Here is a 20,764-nt window from a genome sequence, read left to right as displayed (position 1 = left end):
TGAAATTGTGCATGCGGCCGGAAAAGTGATGCAGCGAGAGATGATTGCTGATGCAAAGACTACTGAAGTGTACCTTGCTGTTTCACGTCCTGAGCATACTTGTTTTTGTTTTCCAACAGTAACTAACCTCTAAGTCGCTTGTGATAAAGCATTTTATGTGTGTTTTTCGGAACGCAATCACATTTGCACAGTGTATTTTTGTTTCGGGACAAACTGTTGGCTTTATTGGGATGTAGTTCACATTCATCAGTCGTTAAATATGCAGATAAAGCACTGATCTCATTGAAACTGAGGAAATGAAGAGGATGTTTTCTCGTACAATGTTGTGTAACAATGTTGTATAACAACAAGAAAGCCGACTTATTTGGGAGTTTATGTCAATATGTATGTAAGTGTGTAATTTAATATGGTGGAATGAAAGGACGCGAAAGGAAGTTTAAAGTGGCTTCTAGATAGATGGTAACACGGGCTCAGTCTGTCTGATGAAATCTGAATCTGCTTCAGAGGATTTAATCGCTAAATATTTAAATAGGCTAGTTAGTTAGGGAAAGGGATCTTACGCAAGTTAATTACCTTTTTCAATTAAGCCAGAAGAATCCCTCATCTGGTTGGTTTACACATAGCTCTGAATGACCTTTTAAGAAAAGCCGTCATTGTTATTATTATTATTTTGTTAATTGCTTATATATTCATCCGGGCCCTTGTTTAGTGAATGAATGGCGATGTCGATCTAGTGAAAAGGGGTAGACATGCGATTCGACACTTATAAAACAGGTCATTCAGGCGGGTTTACCAGTTCATTTTGGTGTGAAAGAATCTGTCGAAAAGCTCTGTGGACTTAACTCGATCACATTTGCACCATTTGACATTTGTAAGCGTCTCAGATTTTAGTTACCTCTCACTGTGTTGCAGTTTATGTTGATCGACAAAATTAAATTTGTTCTGTTGTTTTTGTTAGGATAATCAGGGCAAGATAAGATGGACTTTCATTAATTCCACGTAGGGGAATTTCGGTGCTACGGCAACAGTTATAGACAGGGTCAGACAATATACTTAACATAAGTGCACAGAATGAAATGACAAATGTATAAACATCCGGTGGTAAATATAAATATAAACAACATCTCTTAATGTTGTTTTAGGCCAGTGGTTTTCCATTTTGGTGTAGCAAATACCTCTGAGTACTCGTCTTTATATCAACTGAACGTTTAATTAATTCTGTAGTAAGAAGCCAGCCCATGCAGTAGAGGACACTCCGATCCGGAGGACGGTCCATTGAAGGTCACACATATGCAGATTTTACGGGCAACTTAAATATAGCAGTTCATTTAACTGCATGTCAATGGACTGCAGTAGGAAACCTGTCTGACGGGGGACAGCATGAAAACTCCACACAAGCAGATCAAGCATGTGAGGCAAATGATGCCAGGTGTAACCCATTTACCTGTAACGTAGTCTGCAATATATAGCTTCTGTCTCCTCTCTGTTAGAAGATGCGATAGCTGTGTAATTTTTATAAAAATAAAAAAAAACTAGGAAATATCAAGTTAAATATCTTAAACGAAACAAAAATCGGCATCCAGAAATCCACAGGATGATGATTTGAATCTAAAGCAGAGTTTTGACCTGAAATACGTTAGCAGACCTTAATTTAAGTAATTCCCTTACAAACCTCACGGAGAAAATGTCACAGCCCAGCAAGCTGGCATATTGTTTTTATCTGATGCAATTGCAGTGTCATAAGGACGAGTCTGCGAGAAGCTTGATACTGGCTGGCGCCCTGCAGATCAGAGGCGCACGGCGTGACTTTCCCGGCTGACGGGAAGCAGACGCGTCTCTCCAGAACGGAAAGCGAAACTTAAACTGGCGTATCGACGTCCCAGTGACATAATCACGGAATGACCATCTGAACCTTTTCCTCTTTTACTCTAAAATAAGCCAGTTTAGCTCCTTATGCACGTCCAAGCTACCTGACCGAATAAGATCTGGGCTAATCTCTAGGAATATAAGCGACGTTTGCAGTTTTACTATTATTAGATCTTGATCAATTTGGCGCGGCCGATCGACGACACAAGTTAAACAATACAAATTCTATAAAGGGATAATTTGGTTGATTTTTATTTTCAGTGGTATTTTTGAAGACACCGGCATATTTTTGCGATAAATTAGACGTATGCTTCCACGTGCTACAAGGTGCTAAACGCTTGGAAGAAACGCGAAAACTTCTGGTTGTCTTCCTGGCAAAGAGCACCATCGAAACTTTACGAGTGACATGCACGTGTTTAGTGTAATATTGCGAATATAACTACATTTTAAAGGGGGCATTCAAGGCTGAGCAGGTACGTTTAATTGCATTAATATACCGTTTATAATAGCTTTTTACACCTAAGAATGATAAACGTTTAGATTTCTTTGGATTACTTATATGTCTGGTTCATGTTGGATTGCCGTACTGTAACTAGTTAATCAGGATAGTGTGCCTGATTGTCGGATATATACTTATGCATAGTTGTCATATACATTATACAGACACACACATACTGTGCATCTGCAATTAACTACGTATTTGTATTGCATCGTGCCCAAAATCAGCCCCGTCTGATGAAGGGGATATGCATGTTCCTAAAGCCGTGCCCAGCCGTACAAGAACTAAAGCTTATTTGTGTGGAGTTGTTATTTTGGCAGTCGGTTGCTCTTGTATTAGGGTCAGGGTGAGTCAGTGGCAACCGGTTTTTTTTTTTCTTAGGGCAAAGACACTGTCTCCTCATATTAATGTTCTCCGCAAGTAAGAAGAGTCTCGTGTTTTGCATCCGTGATTTGCGCCAGCTTTCTGAGATTTATAATTTTCGGCTTTTAATCTGGTCTTTCCTGACGTCTGTTTATTTGACCTCTAAAGATTTATGCATGGACAAGTGTTGTTTGCATGAGTAACTTTTTTTCTGTGCCTCTCATATATGTGGAGGATAATTACATGAAACACTTGGGTCTGAGAAATTTAACTCTTTGTAGTCCTTCTGAGGGTCTTTATTTATAGATGTGTGATTAGGTATGCGGTTTGTTTGCTGTTAGTGCATTTTCGTTAATGTGATCCCAACCATTTCTTGGGCGAATCTGAAGTATAATACAGACCTATTAACATACTGGTTGATTACAGCGTTTTCCTCTTTGCTCTTTCACCCAGGTTCGTTTTACCCCTTCTCCTCTAAGTGTCTGAAAATGATCTCTCCCAGCCAGAAATAAAATGGTTTTGTCACAACAGATATGAATAATTCATTTAGGGCTCTTACTCACCGATCGTGTTCCAGCCATGTTAGAGACGGCGAGACTAAATAACTCCGACTGCCTGACGTATGGGTGGCACCGTGACAAGGTTGTATGATAGTACAATTTGACTTTTTTTTTTTTTCTTCTCTCCTCCACAATCCTTTCTTTTCTTCTGGCATTTTTCCCCCCAGTCTATTTGTGCCCCTAATTTAACTGTCATCCATCTTATACCTCACTTCCCTCTTGCCAACTCGCTCCAAACCCTCATTTCAGGTACAGCAGCGTATGCAGTGACCACCTGTCTTGTTCCTACGGACGACCCGTCAATGACATAACTGCCATCTTGTATGTCCAGCTGGTACTGAGCCGGCGCCCTGCCCTTCCGCTGACTCTGACCCCTGCGATATGAGCAGAGGTAGAGGCGGCCCTTCCAAAGAGTATTACCAATTTCCCCCTCCCTACCTTCAGGGTAACCGTCAATACCGGCCTGGTCTTGCTGCGAGCGGCGGTCATCCATGGGCAGCACGACTCCCCGATAATCCCATTCATGTTAACAGATTCCCGGGCCCCTCTACCCCGAGCACCATCACCACCGATCCCCACCCTTTCTGGCCATCGGACCCTCCCCTCCCAAACCAGCCTCCGCCTAGCTCAGCTCCAAATGGAGTAGAAGGCCAAAATTATCCGGACTTCCGTCAGCAACAGATTCAGTTCTTGAGAGGTAATACATCTGAAGCTCCTCAGATTAGAACGTGTCTTCAAGGTGGGAGCCACTGTTTGGGTGCTCGGACTGAGGATAGAGGGGGAAGTGGAGGCGTCCTCACCCAGCGACAGACAGAGCACTTCAGAAACCACGCTAACGCTCCCAGGAGGAAAGAGGTCTACAACTACGGTGGCAGAGGACACGGCAGTTTCGGGAACTCTCCCTGCCACTCTGGCCCCAAAAGGCAAGTCAGTTGGAGTCAGCCAGCAAGGCCCCAAGCTTTAAACCATCAGCAGAAAAGATACCAAAGCTTGAATTCAGAATATGGTAACTCCTTTTTCATAGACCAATTTCACAATTTGTCTCTGGAACAAGAGGGGCCTGGCAGGTACAACAATTTGGATAGATTGTCCCCAGGTCCGAGTAGCAGCATCTACTCCGGCAGTTTTCACTCTACACCTACTTCAACTGCTAAAGCAACTCCACTGATCCAAGATCAGGTTCTCCAGGTCCTAACATTGTTAAGTCCAGGGGAGTCAGTTCAAGCTAAAGTTCTTGCCAAAAAATTCCGCTTGCCGAAAAAAGTAGTCAACCAGGCACTGTACGCACTGCTCCGGGCAAAGAAGGCGGAAAGGAAGGGTGAAAATCCTCCTCTTTGGACTCTTTTCCAGGGGACATCGGGTGAAAGGGCAAACGGGCATACTAGTGACAGCAGCCTAGCAATACCTGAACGGGGCAGTGTGGAAAAAGAAGGGGAGCAAGAGAAAGAAGTTGAGGTACCTTTTCAATCCAAAATTGAAAGAGATAGTGACCAAGCTGACGTGCCAAACCAGTATACCAACAGAGCCCCAGAACAAGAATCTGACTCCTCCTCGGACACATCTGATTTTGAGCGGGACCAACCTCTTACTACTAGTAAGACAGTGAACTCTGTCAATATGACGGACACCAAAGAACGAATTCTCCAGTACCTCTATGAATCAGCCAAGGCCAATGCACTCATGCTGGCAAAGAACCTTGGCTTCAGAAGTGCAAAGCAGGTCAACCCAACCCTGTATATACTGGAGCAGCAAGGTGACCTTTGTCGAGACTCGTCTGTTTCACCTCCCCTCTGGGAGCTGTCCGATCACAAGAGGGAGCGCATGGAGAGGCACAAGAAGGCCACGCAGGGAATCACTTTCGAAGGGTCATCTCTGTCGCTGGGGGCAATTGCAGCTGAACCAGTTCCTGGAGAAAGTGTAACGGGGATCATAGCTGGATGTGTCAGTGGTGAGCTCACTCCTGCCAACCGTTCAACTTGTGAGCCGGTGCATTTTGCAAGTTTAGAAACTAAGGACTGTGGGCTAGGTAACATGGTGTCACCTGGCCAAGCAAGTCAAGTACAAGAACCAGTAATGGCCAAACCAGCTCCAGACAGTCATTCTGTACCCATTCCAGAACTGGATACCACCCCTCGTGAAAGTAGTAACCTGCCCTACTCTGGCGCCTATAACTCTGCCCCCTTTTCCTGCCATCTTCCTTTCCGCTGTCAGGAAGACTCTAAGAATGGAGGTCTTTCGCAGTGGATGTCTGATGATATTCCAGAATTTCTTAATGCCATCCAGCCTGTGTCTGAGGGCACAGTGGCTGTGTCTGTTGCCGCAGCTCCTCAGTCCCTGGATTCCAGTCGCCTGCAGAAGCTTCTGGAGGTGCGTTCCAAAAATCCTGTGAGTGGGCTGATGGAGTTTTCCCAATATTTGGGTCAGAGCTGCGAGTTTCTTCTTCTTGACCAATCTGGACCTTCACATGACCCAAGGTCAGTAAGACTCTGAATCCTAAGTTGTATAGAGTTCACATTGCTTATCGCCAGCTACCCTAAACCCTGTTTCTTTCACATTTCTCTATTATACGTCCGTGCATTCAAAAGGTTCCGGATGCAGGTTATGCTGAATGGTCGCCGCTTTCCTGTGGCGGAGGCGTCCAGCAAGAAGACGGCCAAGAAGGATGCGGCAGCTGTGACGCTGAAGACCCTTCTGCGAGAGCTTGGATGGGAAGCCGAGGATATTAAAGAGGAGGAAGAGGAGGAAGTGGAGGAGGGGGAGCAGGGGAACACGGCAGGCAGAGATATTGCCAATGACCCGACAGTCGAGACCACTGTAAGTGCCTGGAACCTCGAGGTAGGGTGGCCTGTTTGGGCATCAGATGCCATTGGTTTGCTCCAGCACTGCTTTGAGAAGGGTGTAAACCATATGAGTGTGTTGACATTGTAACTGTATTACACATTAGTTTATATATAGGGTACAAAGCAGGGCTGGAAATGGGACATAAGCAACAAGGGAGAACAGAGGATCAACATTTAAAGAATAGTGGGTTGCTCCCTTGTGCATCTTGCCTAAAGGCAGGTGGATGTAGTGGCAGTACGGATGGGGAAAGTCTTTCATGCACTCATGTCGCAGCAAGAAAAACGGCGAAAGGGAGCGAAGTAAGATTGTTTGGAAATGTACTTAAGTTGGTAATCAGTGTTTAATTGTTTGAAGGATACACACAGGATTTTCTTTGTGAAGATTTTATGCATTTATCTATAGCTGGCCTAGAAAATATTGGGGGGAGGGGGAAGGCTTCTTGAGACGAGCTGATGCCGCATATTCAAATCAAAAGAAATGGGGGCTAAGTTTTAACTCTGCATGTTTAACTTCTTAGGTGTCTTAATTTCTAAGTAATCAGCATGCAAGGTTTCTAAGCATGAACTATCAGTCAGAGCTAACCGGGCATTCAGAAAATATCGACGGCTTAGTAATTGATCCTCCAGGATTTGTTTCCCATGAAGAAAGATGTGTGAAGAGTGCTCGGTCTCTAGTTATCGATGACTCACAAATCAGCTGCTTGTTTTTAAATGAGCGACTATCGGCTTTCAGAACTTTTTGAGTCAGTCTTTCTGTTTTGAACCGTCTTGTCATCCATCATGTCAGTGCAGCTAAAGGGAGCTGGGTGTGTGTTTGTGTGTGTGTCTGTTCTCACAGTCCTTGCGCGTGCGTGTGTGTGTGTGTGTGAAGGGCAGAGTGAGTAGCAGATGGTTTGATCCTGCTCTCCCCCCTTGCAGGGGCCTTGCTCTGGGACCCCGCAGCAGCCGCTGGCACGCTCCCTCCCCGGCGGGAAGAACCCTGTGTCTATGCTGATGGAGTACAGCCAGCGCAGTGGATATCCCATCGAGTTCATAAACACAGGACAGGAGGGTCCCCCCCACGACCCACGGTAACCCCCCCCCCCCCCCCCATCATGGCTTGCTCTTGCCGCACAGCAACTGGCTCTCTCTGTCTTATTCTGCCATTCCACACACCTTCTCCTTGAAACCCACTGAACCTGTAAACCACAGGGATTTCATGCTGCTATTCTTATCGCGGCAAGACTGTGTCCTAAATGTAAGAGTCTGGGTCCAGTGTATGAACATTCATAGGCCTTTCTCTCTTCATGCATTTACATATTTGTGTGTGGTGTTAGGCGGGGGGGGGGGGGGTGAGACAAAGTTGTCTGCATTTATTTGAAGGTTGAGAGCCACTCAGGAGCACCCCCTCCCCGCTTGCCTTCCGTCCCCCCCGGCGCCCCCTGCAGGTTCATGTTCCGGGTGAAGGTGGGCCACCAGGTCTTCAATGAAGCCTCAGCCCCCAGTAAGAAGTCAGCGCGGCAGCTGGCAGCCGAGGAGGCCGTCAAGGAGCTGTTGGTGGATGGCAAGCTGCCGCTCAGCAAGGTGACAGGAGCCGCTGCGCGCGCTCGCGCTCCATAACGCTCCCGGGGATCTCTCCCCGGTGTCATTCTACTCCGCCTGAACATACAGTGTCGCCAGGGAAAGCCAGTGCGAGGGGACCCCGGGTCAGCTCAGCTGCCGTGTAGCGCTCTGGATATCGCGTGACAGTGCTGCACACCTGTAAATGAATCTGCCATCTCGTGGGGTTTACCGGCCGGTCACCGCAGATGCCTTTCCCCTGTCCATTACCGTCGAAAGATGAGGGCAGCTCTGCTCTTCCCTGCTGATTGGTCAAGTTTGGCGTTCCTGAAGTATGACGATTTACTCTGCTAAAAATTTAACGTGTATAACATGACTGTGCTGGAGAGGGAGATATGAAGAAACGTATGTTTTACTAGATCTGCAATGATTCACAGCCTCCCCTGTGCATTTCTAGGAAGCTCTCTCTCTCAGCAGTGATAAATCAGGGGATTTACCGATCTGCTAGAGGTCAGAAGTAAAGGTGGTAAAGCTGAATGATATTCCGGTTGATGACACACACACCTCGCCGAGCGAACCTGGAAGTAGGACAGTTCTTTGGTTGCACGATAAATAGGAAGTTGAGTTCAGTATAAATAAGGTGGAGGTGCGTTGGTCAGTCGCGATGCTAGTTTGTTGCCAGCTAGCCAGTGAGGCTTTGCAACACAGTCTAGCGCTACAGAGAACTTTTCTGTTGCCTGGCAACCACCCTTCTTTGGCCTGGATTTTCTGGCTAGATGTAGATTGTATTTAATACATAGATGTATTTGATACATTCCTAGATGTATCTGCATCGGAATGCTTTTTGGAGCGTGTCCGATGTCCTTCGTTGTCTGGAATGTGCAGTTTTCTGGGGGCGTCCTACGTGGTGACGCCTTGGTACGCTGTGAATATGCCGTCGATGGTTCTGGGAGAGCCTGCTGATATGGTGTCTGCCATCTCTCCCAGTGCATCTCAGCCCAGTTCCAACCATTGTGTGTCTGTAGGAAGGGGAGACACACATCCCGCCTCATTTGCCCGCCTCGTTTTTGCGGACTGCTCTGAGCTCAGGCCCCTCTCCACTGCCTCCGTCTTCCCAGGGCCCACGGATCTTCGCACTGCTGTCCTCACAGCTGAGCTCCGGGGATGACGACTCGGGCCAGACCCCAGGGCCTTGCCTCACCCTGACAGCGGCCGAGGTGCAGGCAGCCCATGAGGCTGGGGTGGGTGACCTCATAAACCATCTCAACAACAACGCTGTATCAGGCCTGCTGGAGTATGCCCGTGCGCGGGGCTTCGCCGCCGAAATCCACCTGGTGGGCCAGTCGGGTCCGGCCCACGACCCACGGTACCAAACCGCTCGCTCCTGACATGCTGTCACGTGACACAGAGGTGTCACCAGTACATTGCTCACTGCGTCTCATCCCCCCCCCCCCCACCAAGATTCACATACCAGGCGAAGCTGGGGGGGCGCTGGTTTCCGCCCGTCTGCGCCAGCAGCAAGAAGCAGGGCAAGCAGGAGGCGGCTGACGCGGCTCTTAGGGTCCTAATCGGGGAAGCGGAGAAGGCGGCCCGCATGGGGGAGCTCATCGCCGAGGTACGCGCCAACCCCCCTCCCACCTCTCTCGCCTCCTCCCTACTGTCATGCTAACCTTTACTGTGAACCCTCCCCCCAGCTCCCAGTGAGTGGCAGCACCCTCCATGACCAGATCGCCATGCTGAGTCATCAGCGCTTCAACGCGCTGACCGCCCGCATGCAGCACAGCCTCCTGGGCCGCAAGATCCTCGCCACCATCGTCATGAGGAAGGGGAGCAGCCTGGGGGTCGTGGTCAGCATGGGCACTGGTGAGTGGATGGGACTGGGGGGGGGACCAGTGTCATGTTGGGGGCAGCCTGGGGGTCGTGGTCTGCATGGGGACTGGTGGGGGCGGGGTAGCTTCATGGGGGGGTTGTCATGTGCAGCATGGGCACTGGTATGGGGAGGTCAGGGTGGAATGGTGGGAGTGGGGCTTTGCTTCATCATGATGTGTGGCATAAGAATTACGAGGTGAGAATGCATGTCCTCATCAGTGGGTATCACTCCCGTTTCCAGGCAACCGCTGCGTTAAAGGGGAAGAGCTGAGCCTTAAAGGGGACACTGTTAATGACTGTCACGCAGAAATCATCTCCAGAAGAGGTTTCATTAGGTACTGTCAATCTTTTTTCTTTAACAATGATGCTGATATCAGGGTGTGGTTCTTATGCAGGGGTGGGCAGACTTATCCAGAAAGGGCTGCTGTGTGTGCAGGTTTTCACTGCAACACCCTAATTAGATTGCTAAATCCTAACACCTGGGTTTGAACAGCTGACCTAAAGGTTATCCCAAAAACCTGCATACACACCGGCCCTTTGCGGATAAGATTGCCCTCCCCTGCTCTTATGAAAGGGCTCAGAAGACTTCATACGCAAGATTTATATATATGTCTTTATACGCAGGATTTGGTTTAACCCCAACCTTTATTGCCTTAGTGCAGTGACTGCTTTTAGTCATCGAGACATCGTAATTTCTTGCTTCTCGAAGTTCATACTTGACGGTGTTTTCGAATTTTAATATCTTCATTTTCATTTTTCTCTCAGCAGCAGGCTGGAATCAATTGGGCCGTTTCCACTGTCAGCCCGCAGCCGGGCCGAAATAGCACGTCTGTATTCTTTGTTGGGGGTAAATCGGACGAGGCTCTCATTCCCAAGACACGCTGGAATAGAAAATTCCCTATCTTATAGGGGATTTTACTGCTCCGGCTGTGGTGGTTTAACGTTAAACGTTTACTCTAATGTATGCATGGTGTGTAATGTAGATAAGAATTTAATGCTAAGTAAAAGTACATGTGCAGATTAATTGCTCGGGGTATTTCCGTTGCTGGTGACTTATTTACATTTTTTAATTTGCGTGAGTGCTCCTTTAAAAGCCTGGGATTTGTGTGTATCGTAAAGATGATATACACACAGCCGACCCGGGATAACGTGCTGCTGATTCATTTTTGCCAGGAAGAATCACATCTACGTGATCGGTCTGTTATTCCTCAAGTTCAGAAAAGGCCCGGATCACAGAGCGTGTCACTTCCTGTCTGCCGCCCCCCCCCCCCCCCCCATCCAGGTTCCTGTTCAGCGAGCTGATGAAGCAGGACTGTGGCTCTCAGGAGAGCATATTTGAGTCCGCAGAGGATGGCAAGCTTCGGGTCAAGCCCGAGGTGACCTTTCACCTTTATATCAGGTTGGCGCCCTCCTGCCTTCATCAAGCCCCCCCCGTTCCTTCTTGTAAGTATATATGTATTTAAACAACGTCCCCTCTGCCCCCCCAGCACCGCCCCGTGTGGCGACGGTGCCCTCTTTGACAAGTCCTGCAGTGAGACAGCTGAGAGTGCAGAAGACGGGCACAAGCCTCTTTTTGAGAATGTGAAGCAGGGGAAACTGCGCACCAAGGTGGAGAACGGTGAGGCGTGTGTATGGGTGTACAGGCGTGTGGGCGGGGCTCTGAGGGGCGGGGCTCTGAGGGGCGGGGCTGGCTTCCTGGAGGAGGAGGCAGCATCTCACATCACAGGGGAACCCGCCCCCCCCGACTGTGATTGCGATGATAATAAGCTGCTGGTTCATCTCCTGCCAGCCCATCACCCAGTACCTAGGCCTGCTCCGTGTGTTCTGGCAGCAGCTTTCTGGTGGGAGAGCAGTGTGCTCCACTGTAAAACCTGCACCGATGCGTCCCGTCGGCGTGGAACATGTCAGGCTTATGATGGTGTCCATAAATCAGATGCTGTCAGAATGCGGATCTGCAGAAGTGCTGTGTCTGCGTCGGCTCTGAGCCCGAGAGCCGCGTGAGCCGCGTGTGCCTTGGTTAAGGGGGGGCAGGTCATGGGTTCTGGCTGCCATGGGGCTTCCAAGCTAGCCCAACCCCCCCCGCCCCACTGCTGTCAGCAAATTGCAGTGCCAGCAATCATTAGCCAGTTAGCCTTTTAAGCACCTTCACCCACCCACCAGGAGAGGGCACTATCCCTGTGGAGTCCAGCGACATTGTGCCCACGTGGGACGGCATCCAGCACGGGGAGCGGCTGCGCACCATGAGCTGCAGTGACAAGATCCTCCGCTGGAATGTGCTAGGCCTGCAGGGGGCACTGCTCAGCCACTTCCTGCACCCAGTTTACCTCCGCTCCATTACTCTGGGTGAGAGCTCTGTGAGGGCGTCTTTCTGCACACTAGGACGAGACCCTGTTTATTTTTGAATATTTAATTACTAACTCTGCAGTTTCTGTATTTGTGCTTCTACCGCACCTCTTCAGAGCCTTGAAATTATTATTATTATTCGTAGTCATATTATACTTGGGTTTTATAGGTACTTCATGAATGTCATGTTGCCCTGAAGGAGGTGCTGCCCTTAACTGAGATGAACCTGCTATCCGTTTGCATGCAGGATACCTGTACAGCCATGGCCACCTGACACGGGCCGTCTGCTGCCGATTGGCCAGAGATGGGCCAGACTTCGCGAAGAATCTCCCCCCTAGCTTTACGCTGAACCACCCGGAGGTACCTGCATGCCCGTGTCCCAGCTGTCCCACCTGGGATCAATCGCTCTCATTGGGGTCCCGTCCGTATGCCACAGCCAGTCCCAGGACAACATAACCACATCCCACCCATCCCTGACCTCCAGGTCGGCCGGGTCAGCGTGTACGATTCCTCGCGCCACACGGGTAAAACCAAGGAGTCCAGCATCAACTGGAGCCAGCCAGACCAGGCCAGTGTGGAGGTGCTGGACGGGACCAAGGGCAAAGTGGATGGGTTAGTGGTCAGCATTCCCGGCCGTGTCGTTCGCGCCCCCCCCCCCCCCGGCCCGCACAGTGTTCCTAATGCTCCTCTCCCCCGCAGCCTCACGCTAGAAGTGTCCCGCGTCTCCAAGTCCAACATGTTCCGCCTGTTCCACGCCCTGTGCCACCAGAAGGGGCGTTCCGACCTGCTAGCACTCCCCTCCTATGCTCACGCCAAGATGGCCGCCAGGCCCTTCCAGGAAGCCAAGGCCCAGTTCTTCCAGGCACTAAACGGGCATGGCTACGGGACATGGATCTGCAAACCCCTGGAGGAGAAGAGCTTTGAAGCCGGGTCGGGCGTGAGTGGTGGCAGCGGCGCCGAATAGGGCAGAGGGCGGAGCTTAGGAGGGCAAACGACGTGGGACGGGAGTTGGTGGGGGGTGGGAGGGATGTACAACAGTCTCAGTACCAGAGGGAGGCGCCGTTGGGTAAGCGGGTGGCCTGAGGGGACGGGAGCTTCTGAAACGCTGATGCAGACTTGTGCTGTATTTGCACATCGATCACCTACTAACACTTTAATGGAATTAGTACATGCACACGTACAAGCCATGGCTGCTTCCCTTCTCAGTGGTCACATGATTTAATGGGGTGGAGGGGGCGGAGCACTTGATCTCATTGTAATTGCCCCTGGAGTGAAGCCGGCCTCCAGCTCTCCTCTGAATTATTACTGTGTGTGTGTGATGTCTGTGTGCCCCCCCCCAATTCCCAGTGCTCCCTGGACCACTAGAGCTCCCCGTGTGCAGAAGTGTGGCGTAGTCAGAGCCAGCCGGCTTCAAGTGGGCATCAAAATACTCGGGTCAGCTGCCTCTGTTCTGATTCTCTGGGCTGTATCATACATACTGTACATACAGATATATGTGCACACAGATGTATATGTAACTCATCTGCCTATATATAGATTTGTGTGTATGTATATATGTATATATTTTATGTATATATCTTGTAGCCCTCCCTTCTCAAAGTGGGTTTGATTTTACTTAATTTCTCTTGATACTTAAAAACATGTTGCTGATCTCTCCAGGGACTGGTTTTTCTTTTAACTGGTGTCCAGTGGTCACGTGATTGCTGACACATCCTGCCACGCACACACACACACACACACACACACACACGCTTGTCTCGGAACCCTCACCTGATACACCGCCGGGTGCTCTGTGATTTTTTTTATTTTAATTTTTTTTAATTTTACTTTTTTCTTTCATCCTCAGTTGATTCCATTAGATCTCCATCAGCCCACTTGTTACTGTAAACTGGAACACAGTAGGAAATGCTACATAAAAAAAAAAAACGTTTTACAAGGCCATTGTTTAAAAAAAGCAAGTAATGGGGGTGTCTTCCTGCAAACTGTATTTTTAGAGAAGGTCTTTACTGAGTGGGAGTGCCTTTTGGTTTATTGCATTGTTATTGACATTAAAATTCTAAGTAAATCGTGTGTGTGTGTGTGTGTGTGTGTGTGTGTGTGTGTGTGCGTGCGTGCGTGCGTGCATACGGGTACTTGTGTGTGCGGGCATATGTGTGTGTGTATGCGTGTGTGCATATAGGTGCTTGTGTGTGCGGGCATGTGTGTATGTGTGCATACAAGTGCTTGTGTGTGTGCGGGCATGCATGTGTGTGCATACGGGTGCTTGTGTGTGCGTGCGTATGCGTGCATGCAGGAGTGTGTGTGTGTGCGCATGTGTACATGTGTCTTTGCGAGCACGCAAGTGTTTGTGTGCATGTGTTTGTGCGTGTGTGGCTGTGCATGCGGACATACGTGCATGTGTGTGTGTGCGGGCGGGCATGTGTTCGTGTCTGTGCAGACGTGCGTGTGTGCTTGTGCGTGTGTGCTTGTGCGTGCGTGCGGGTGTGTGCGGGTGTGTGTGCGTGCACTCAGCAGGAATCAGTCAGATTTGACCTACCCATTTCTGATTCCATCACATGAGTCTTCACTTGAAAAGCATTTATTTCTAGACCAGTATGCTCACGTAGCTGAGTGTGTGTTGTTTTTAGGGTGATTACACTGCTGATTTCATGTTCAGCAAACACCTTAGTCAGTAGGCGGCACTGGTGATGGTGGTGTTTGTTTTCCTGACCTTGTCAGGGATACTGTTATACTTTAGTAATGTTAAGCAAGAACATTTCCAGAAGTAATCATCTCCAAACAATAATTCTGATCAAATGCTGTATGTTTCTGTGTAGCTCATAGATCCATGTTATATACAAACATAATCATAAAGTGTGCAGTCTTGCATTTTTCTTTTTTTAATTTTTTTTTTATTGCACATTTTGTCTATGTTCATTATTTTGAGACTAAAACTTTGAACTTAGTTCTGTTCATTAAAGAAAAGTACTCAAACAATTGCATTTTAACCGGTGTGCTTATTTAGGAGGCTTCCAGAGCCTAATACTTAAATCTTTTTAGTAAACATGTGTGTCTGCCTGTTTCATCCTGTGTTTATAATTGTAGTATTTCCCTTTTTTTTTTTTTTTATATGAGATGTATTTTGTCTGTCTGGGTGCAATGCACTTCTGGAGGTCTGACACCAGGTGGCAGCAAACCAATGTACCCCAGTGGTAGCAGATAGGTTAGGCCTGTCAGTCATGTAAAACAATTAATATGTTTGTGTTCCTGCAGGTGATAAATGTTTGTTGTTTTTTTTTAAGTCATCTGTTGGGACAATGATGCTCAGGTGAAGAGCTACCAGGGGTGGCGGCGTGGATGTGCAGAGGAACTGGAGAGAGAAGTGAAAAATGTAGGAAGGCAGAAGCAGTGGAAGGCAGAGCTAATGAGCAGCATAAAATGGACATCGGTTGCTGAGAGTGTGGGGCTGTTGGCCTGCAAGGTGATGAGTGATGGAACGCACATGCAAATAAGGATGGTGATTTCTGCTGATGTCACTCACCAGGGAGCTACATAACCTTCCTGTCACTCCAGGCTGTTCGTCTCTGCCTCCTCTCTTTCCTCGACTTTAAGATCCCCTAGGGCCTTTCCATGAGCTAAGTGTACCACTAAAATAAAGATGGGGGGGGGGGGTACTAGTATTGGTCATCGTGAAACCATGTGATACCACAACGTAACTATTCTGCCAGCGACCTTCCAATCACATACATGGAGGCTTATCCTGCTGTGTCGCCTGCTGCTCCCAATTTGATTGTGTGCTTTCTCCCTCTCATTGGATCTCATTGGTAAGACGTCTGCATCCCTTCAGCTCATAAACAGAAGATTATGAGCGGTACTGTCACGCCACAGGATGCCAGGCATAGGAGACCAGGGAAAATTGTGTTTCTTGGAGCTTATCAGAGATCTCCACAGTATTGTCATTATGTTTTATCTGATCTATTTATCCAATGGACCCTCCTGTTTATCCTTGCATCCCCTTATCCAATACTGGGTCATGGCAGACTCTGGAGGTGATCTGGAGGGAGGCACCCTGGACGGGATCAGAGTCTGTCACTGGGTAAACACAAACTCACACAAACCCCTGACTGGCAACTTAGAGATGCCAGTTTGCCTATCTGCCTGTCTATGACACAAAGAGAGCAGAAATGGAGTTTGAACCCCTACTCAATCCACTTATATTTTAACCAGCATCAAAAATAAACCTAGATGCTGTCAGAACAACAACAATGTACTGTTTGGCTAGTCCCGTCCCCCCATCTAATCCCACCTCCTCCCACACCCCAACCTCTACAATCTCTCACTCCACTACACACACACCTCAAAAAAAAATGTTTATTAAAAGCCCAACTTTGTGTGACTTGTCTTAATGTAACCAGGTTCACCAGATCTGCATCTGAGGCTGTCCTTCCCTTTGTTACCACTGCTTTTGTGAGATTTGTTTCAAAATGTAATCACTAACTATGTGTCTGCAGTTTTAAAGAGATCCAATACTTTTTGAGTTATCACACTAACAGTATAAGTGTCTGGGGCAGGGATGGTGGTGGACCAGTCCTAAAACCATATCTATGCCTGTCTGGGGAGTACTATTAAAATACCAATAGTTAAAACCCAGAACAGTTACCTGACAGAAAAAGTAAACCAAACTGAAAGGCAACTACAACTTGACTATTGAGTGGGTAGTGTCTACAGAACTACAGGAGAGGTACGCACAGTCCTTGGTGGATGAGGACACTACAGGAGCAGGACCTGTGTAAAATGAGGCCTTTCGTCACCGTGTGTGACGAAACTCCTGCCACTCTGGGTCTGTGATTAACAGCATCTTATTAGCAGCTTATTGTTTTTCTGAGGCGTGACTGTCTAAGCTATTGCTGTTCCAGCTTATTGGACAAAATACCCACGACGGCACTTTGTGAGGCCATATTTCATGTCCTCCATCCCACAGAGCTTGTCTGAGTAAAGTTTCAAATGGAAGTATGTTAGATAGCTATCTTTGAGTAGGTATGTTTCACTGTCAGCTGAACCAAGAGAGTGTTTGTTTATCATGTGTGATGGTGTGTAGGTCCCAGGTTCTGTACACACAAGGAATCCGCCTCGCTCAAGCTTTTCTGAGAGCTCAGTACGTTGGCTTTGAAGTCATGCTGATGATCCAGCTCACGGCCTTCGTCAAGACTTACATCAGCCTCACTCCCTTCATTCTGTGCTGCTGAAGAAAACATCTTCTCAGGAATAAGCGTTTTTCTTGTACAACGCTTTTTTTAAGAGCATTTTCTCAATTCATCTGTATACTTTCTCGTTGGCATAGCAACTACTGATGTTGCTATTTGTCTATTTAACACATTTCTTTTTTGTTATATATGGCTATATATGGTCTTTGGGAATGTGTCAGAGACATACTCCCCTACAGAATAACTCAGAGATGTGGTTACATGTCTCCCCATTTTCCCCCTTTTACCCCCCTGTTCCTCCCCCTCGCACTCATTCTTATCAGTCCCTCTTTGCTTCTCTCCTCCCTTCATGCTCCCCTAACCCTACCATCCTTAACTGTCTCCATGACTCTTACAGCTAAGTAGTATGGACGTCAGATGCGGTCCGTGTCCTTCATCGCTCCGCCTCGATATCTCCCCCTTCTGTCTCTGTGTGTGTGTGATGCCAGCCGCCATGGGAGCATAATGCTGTGTTTTCGGTCCGTTTCCATCTGCATCCCGTCACCCTGACGACACACTTTGGCCGGTGACAGGTGACCTGAGCACCACGATAGCGTTGGAGCCACAGAGACATGCGGCCAAAAACCAACCTGAACACTGCGATCAAGGAGTGAGCTGAGGGCACGTCCTGCACCAATCAGTGTAATGTGGTCAAGTGCTGGTGACACGGCATCTAAATAACAAGGCTTCCTCTTTCTTATCACTTCGTACCTTTTATTTATGCATAATGTCATGTAACAGAATGTAAAACCTGGACAAATAGCTTTTCATTAGGATGAGGGCCAGCTGTACTGCTCTGGCCACTTGAGTGGGAGAGCATTTTTCTCCTAATATCAAACTGTGGCTGACATTTGTTCTCTTCAAAGTGCCACACCATCATTGAGTATGAGAAATATTGTTGGCTTAGTCCAATATTTAAAAGGGTAGAAAGCGATGGACACAGCAGGTCACGAACCAGTTAAGGAAATTGGTATCAATGGAGATTTCACAGCACACTCAGTAGGTGGCTTCAAACTAAATCGAGATCTTGAATTTGTCCATCCTTTCAGTGCTTATTCTGTAAATATGTTCACTATGTTCATTCAGGCTTGGCTTCTAGGCAATGCCAATGCGCAGACATCAGAATGCTCATTAACACACTTGCTTTCAGTGTCGTCAATGTACAGCGGGTGGACAATATAACTGAACCTTACACGGAAAAGGAGTTTAGGTCAGAAGCACGTAAATTACAAACACAGCTACAAAGGGCACCAATTTTAACTTGAATGCCAATTATTAACACGTGTGTCAGCTTTAGAAGTGGTCTGCCAATCAGCAACGGAACGCGAGGAAATGAAGATGTTAAAAATAAGCCAAAGAGTCAGAGCCTGAATAGCAGGTGCATCATCCTCAAAACCTGCAAAATAATTTATTGAGTCGCCGGGAACATCCTCGGAGATGATGGAGCCGTGTGAGAAATTGCATCAGCTATGAAGCAGGGTGGCCCCTGTTGAACCTCCCTGACGGAGACTGACAGGACAGTATCATCCTGAACACCACAAGAGTATGTCATCAATAATTACCAGAGAACTGAGTCAGCACCACCGTGACCCAACCTTAACAGAAACGGTGAGGCTGGGATTCCAGGCAGGGCAACCACCGGGAAACCGCTGGTATCTGAGGCCAGTGATCAAAGACTCATAAACTACCGTAAATAGGAGAAAACGTGGAGTCCAGGGCGATGGGGAAAATGTAAATGTAAACGCTCTGCTGAGTCATATTTCACCCTATTTCCTACATCTAGGGGGGGGGGGTGTTCCACAAAGCAGGATTTCTTGCTTAGCCAGATAACTTTTTGGAGTTAAGGTAGTCTGGGCTAAATGGACTTTATCTTTATCCAGTTTCATGTAACTCAGACCACCTTAAATCTGGCTAAGCTAGGAATCCCCCTTGGACATTTGGAGAGAACCAAAAGATGCCTTCATCCCTCAGTGTGGGAGATCTGTAACATGATGGGGGGGGGCATTCTTGTGGCTCATTCATTCTCAGGGTCAGTCCGTCATTCTGAAGGTATAAGGTGGCCTACTCCGTTAAGACCTTTAAAATAAGCAGATTGTTAATCGCTAAACATCTTGTTTATTCTAAGCGAGCAGACCCTTAGCATGTTACGGCACATGCAGCATGCGCGATTGCTCACATTGGTCCGCGTGCTGCCGGATGAATGCGTCTTGTGTAACATCTGTAGATATCTCAGTCTTGGAGGCTGCAAAGGTCTCCCTGCCAAGAGTAACCTCCAGCAATGTCTGGAGATGTGTGCAGCAACTGAAACGATGGACTGTCCTCTTCCCGCTGTGTGCTGAAGGTGCCGGGTAACCGGTGAGAAACACAGGTCCCCTGTTCATGGTGGTCAGCTGATATATGCATTAATGCGATGTGGCCTTGGGGTCTCAAAGGGTGGCTCAATATGACGATATTGCACAAAGAATTCCTTGGCTCGCATGAAATGATTGTCCCCGTTGTTAGAAACTCTGTGTGTTGTACCTTGGACTGTATAGAAATTCTTCAAACCGCCCGAATGGTCTACGACCATTTTTATCCAGGGAATCAGGATCGTTTGAGGTCAGCCTGGGTAGGTAACTGAGCCGCACACAACCATGTCGCCTAGAGAATGATGATCCATCAGGCAAGATCCCCCTCGCACAACTGGAACAGAGGACACTAGCTCATAACCAGAAGGCTGTCAGGTCAAGTCCCAGGAGGGTCCCGCCAATAGTGTCCTTCAAAAGTCTACTTAACCCTAGTAAACAGGCGACTCCATTAATTTATTTGTAAAAGGCATAGAAGCATAAGGTAAATTAAAAATGCAACCAAAGTTATTTGCCACTTGTCACATGGTGTCCTTCCCTGTAGCTTGCCCACAGAGGTCTGTGACCTGCTTTGCTTGACTGTCTGACCTCGCTGTTCAGAACTGAATCACACCTGGAGGGCTGACTCCACCATCCGTTAGCTTGACGTCACCTCCAACTTCCTAACACATTAGTTTCTCCCACTCTGGCCCATGACACTGCTGTGTTGTCAACAATGCGTCTGTGTACAGGGGTAAAATGAAGCCTGTTCTGAGGTGTGAAGAAGCTTATTGCTTAAACCATACACACGGCTATACCCTTGTACACCATATTTTTACTCCATTGGCTATGTGCTCCTGCAGATTTTCTTTCTTCGGGTTTACACATGCAGTACGTATTTAAAATGCTTAAAATCTGCTTGCCTAATTTAAGGAACACTGTTGACTTTGCTGTAGGGTGACCACCTAATCCATGTCAGGGAGGTCACCGTGAGCTATTTGTGGTTTTACAAACTACTTTAAAACTGAAAGGCTCCTGTGCTCGGCTAAACAGTCCAGGTCTTTCTGTGTTATTCCTTGTTTCTTTCCTTGATTAAAAGACTCATCCAGTTGTTTCATATTAATATTAGTGACACATGGATGATTACAGGAGGCTGGCCAATCAGCGCACAGCAAGAACTCAGTGCTTAAGTGAAATACAGGTCTTTTTAATTGAAAAGGCTGTTTACAAATCCTGTCCAGGCTCACAGTGTCCTCCCTGACATGCATTTGGTGGTCACCCTACTTCGCTGGGCAAAAAGGTATAATTTCAGAAGTTATATATATTTACATTAATTAAG

General features: G+C 47.7%; 1 protein-coding gene across 1 annotated transcript; it reads left to right on the top strand.

Moving 5' to 3' along the window:
• The first annotated feature begins 1,806 nt into the window (after positions 1–1,806).
• Positions 1,807–14,855, top strand: adar (adenosine deaminase RNA specific). The gene is made up of 15 exons (XM_072716683.1): positions 1,807–2,339; positions 3,456–5,762; positions 5,874–6,102; positions 7,047–7,198; positions 7,556–7,691; positions 8,786–9,033; positions 9,129–9,282; positions 9,362–9,530; positions 9,778–9,871; positions 10,819–10,935; positions 11,024–11,154; positions 11,697–11,879; positions 12,127–12,239; positions 12,364–12,491; positions 12,579–14,855. Exons 2-15 carry the CDS (start codon positions 3,670–3,672, stop codon positions 12,841–12,843), a joined length of 4,212 nt encoding a protein of 1,403 aa, XP_072572784.1. The 5' UTR covers positions 1,807–2,339; positions 3,456–3,669; the 3' UTR covers positions 12,844–14,855.
• The last annotated feature ends 5,909 nt before the right edge of the window (positions 14,856–20,764 follow it).

Source organism: Paramormyrops kingsleyae, chromosome 9 (assembly GCF_048594095.1).
Source record: "Paramormyrops kingsleyae isolate MSU_618 chromosome 9, PKINGS_0.4, whole genome shotgun sequence".
NCBI classification, from domain to species: Eukaryota; Metazoa; Chordata; class Actinopteri; order Osteoglossiformes; family Mormyridae; genus Paramormyrops; species Paramormyrops kingsleyae.
This window is presented reverse-complemented; position numbering and strand designations above follow the sequence as displayed.

Coding starts and splice junctions, on each gene's coding strand:
- adar (XM_072716683.1), top strand. CDS start 3,670: ATGAGCAGAGGTAGAGGCGGCCCTTCCAAAGAGTATTACCAATTTCCC. Junction 9,872..10,818: donor TCCAGAAGAGGTTTCATTAG/GTACTGTCAATC, acceptor CCCCCCATCCAG/GTTCCTGTTCAGCGAGCTGA. Junction 11,155..11,696: donor GCGCACCAAGGTGGAGAACG/GTGAGGCGTGTG, acceptor CCCACCCACCAG/GAGAGGGCACTATCCCTGTG.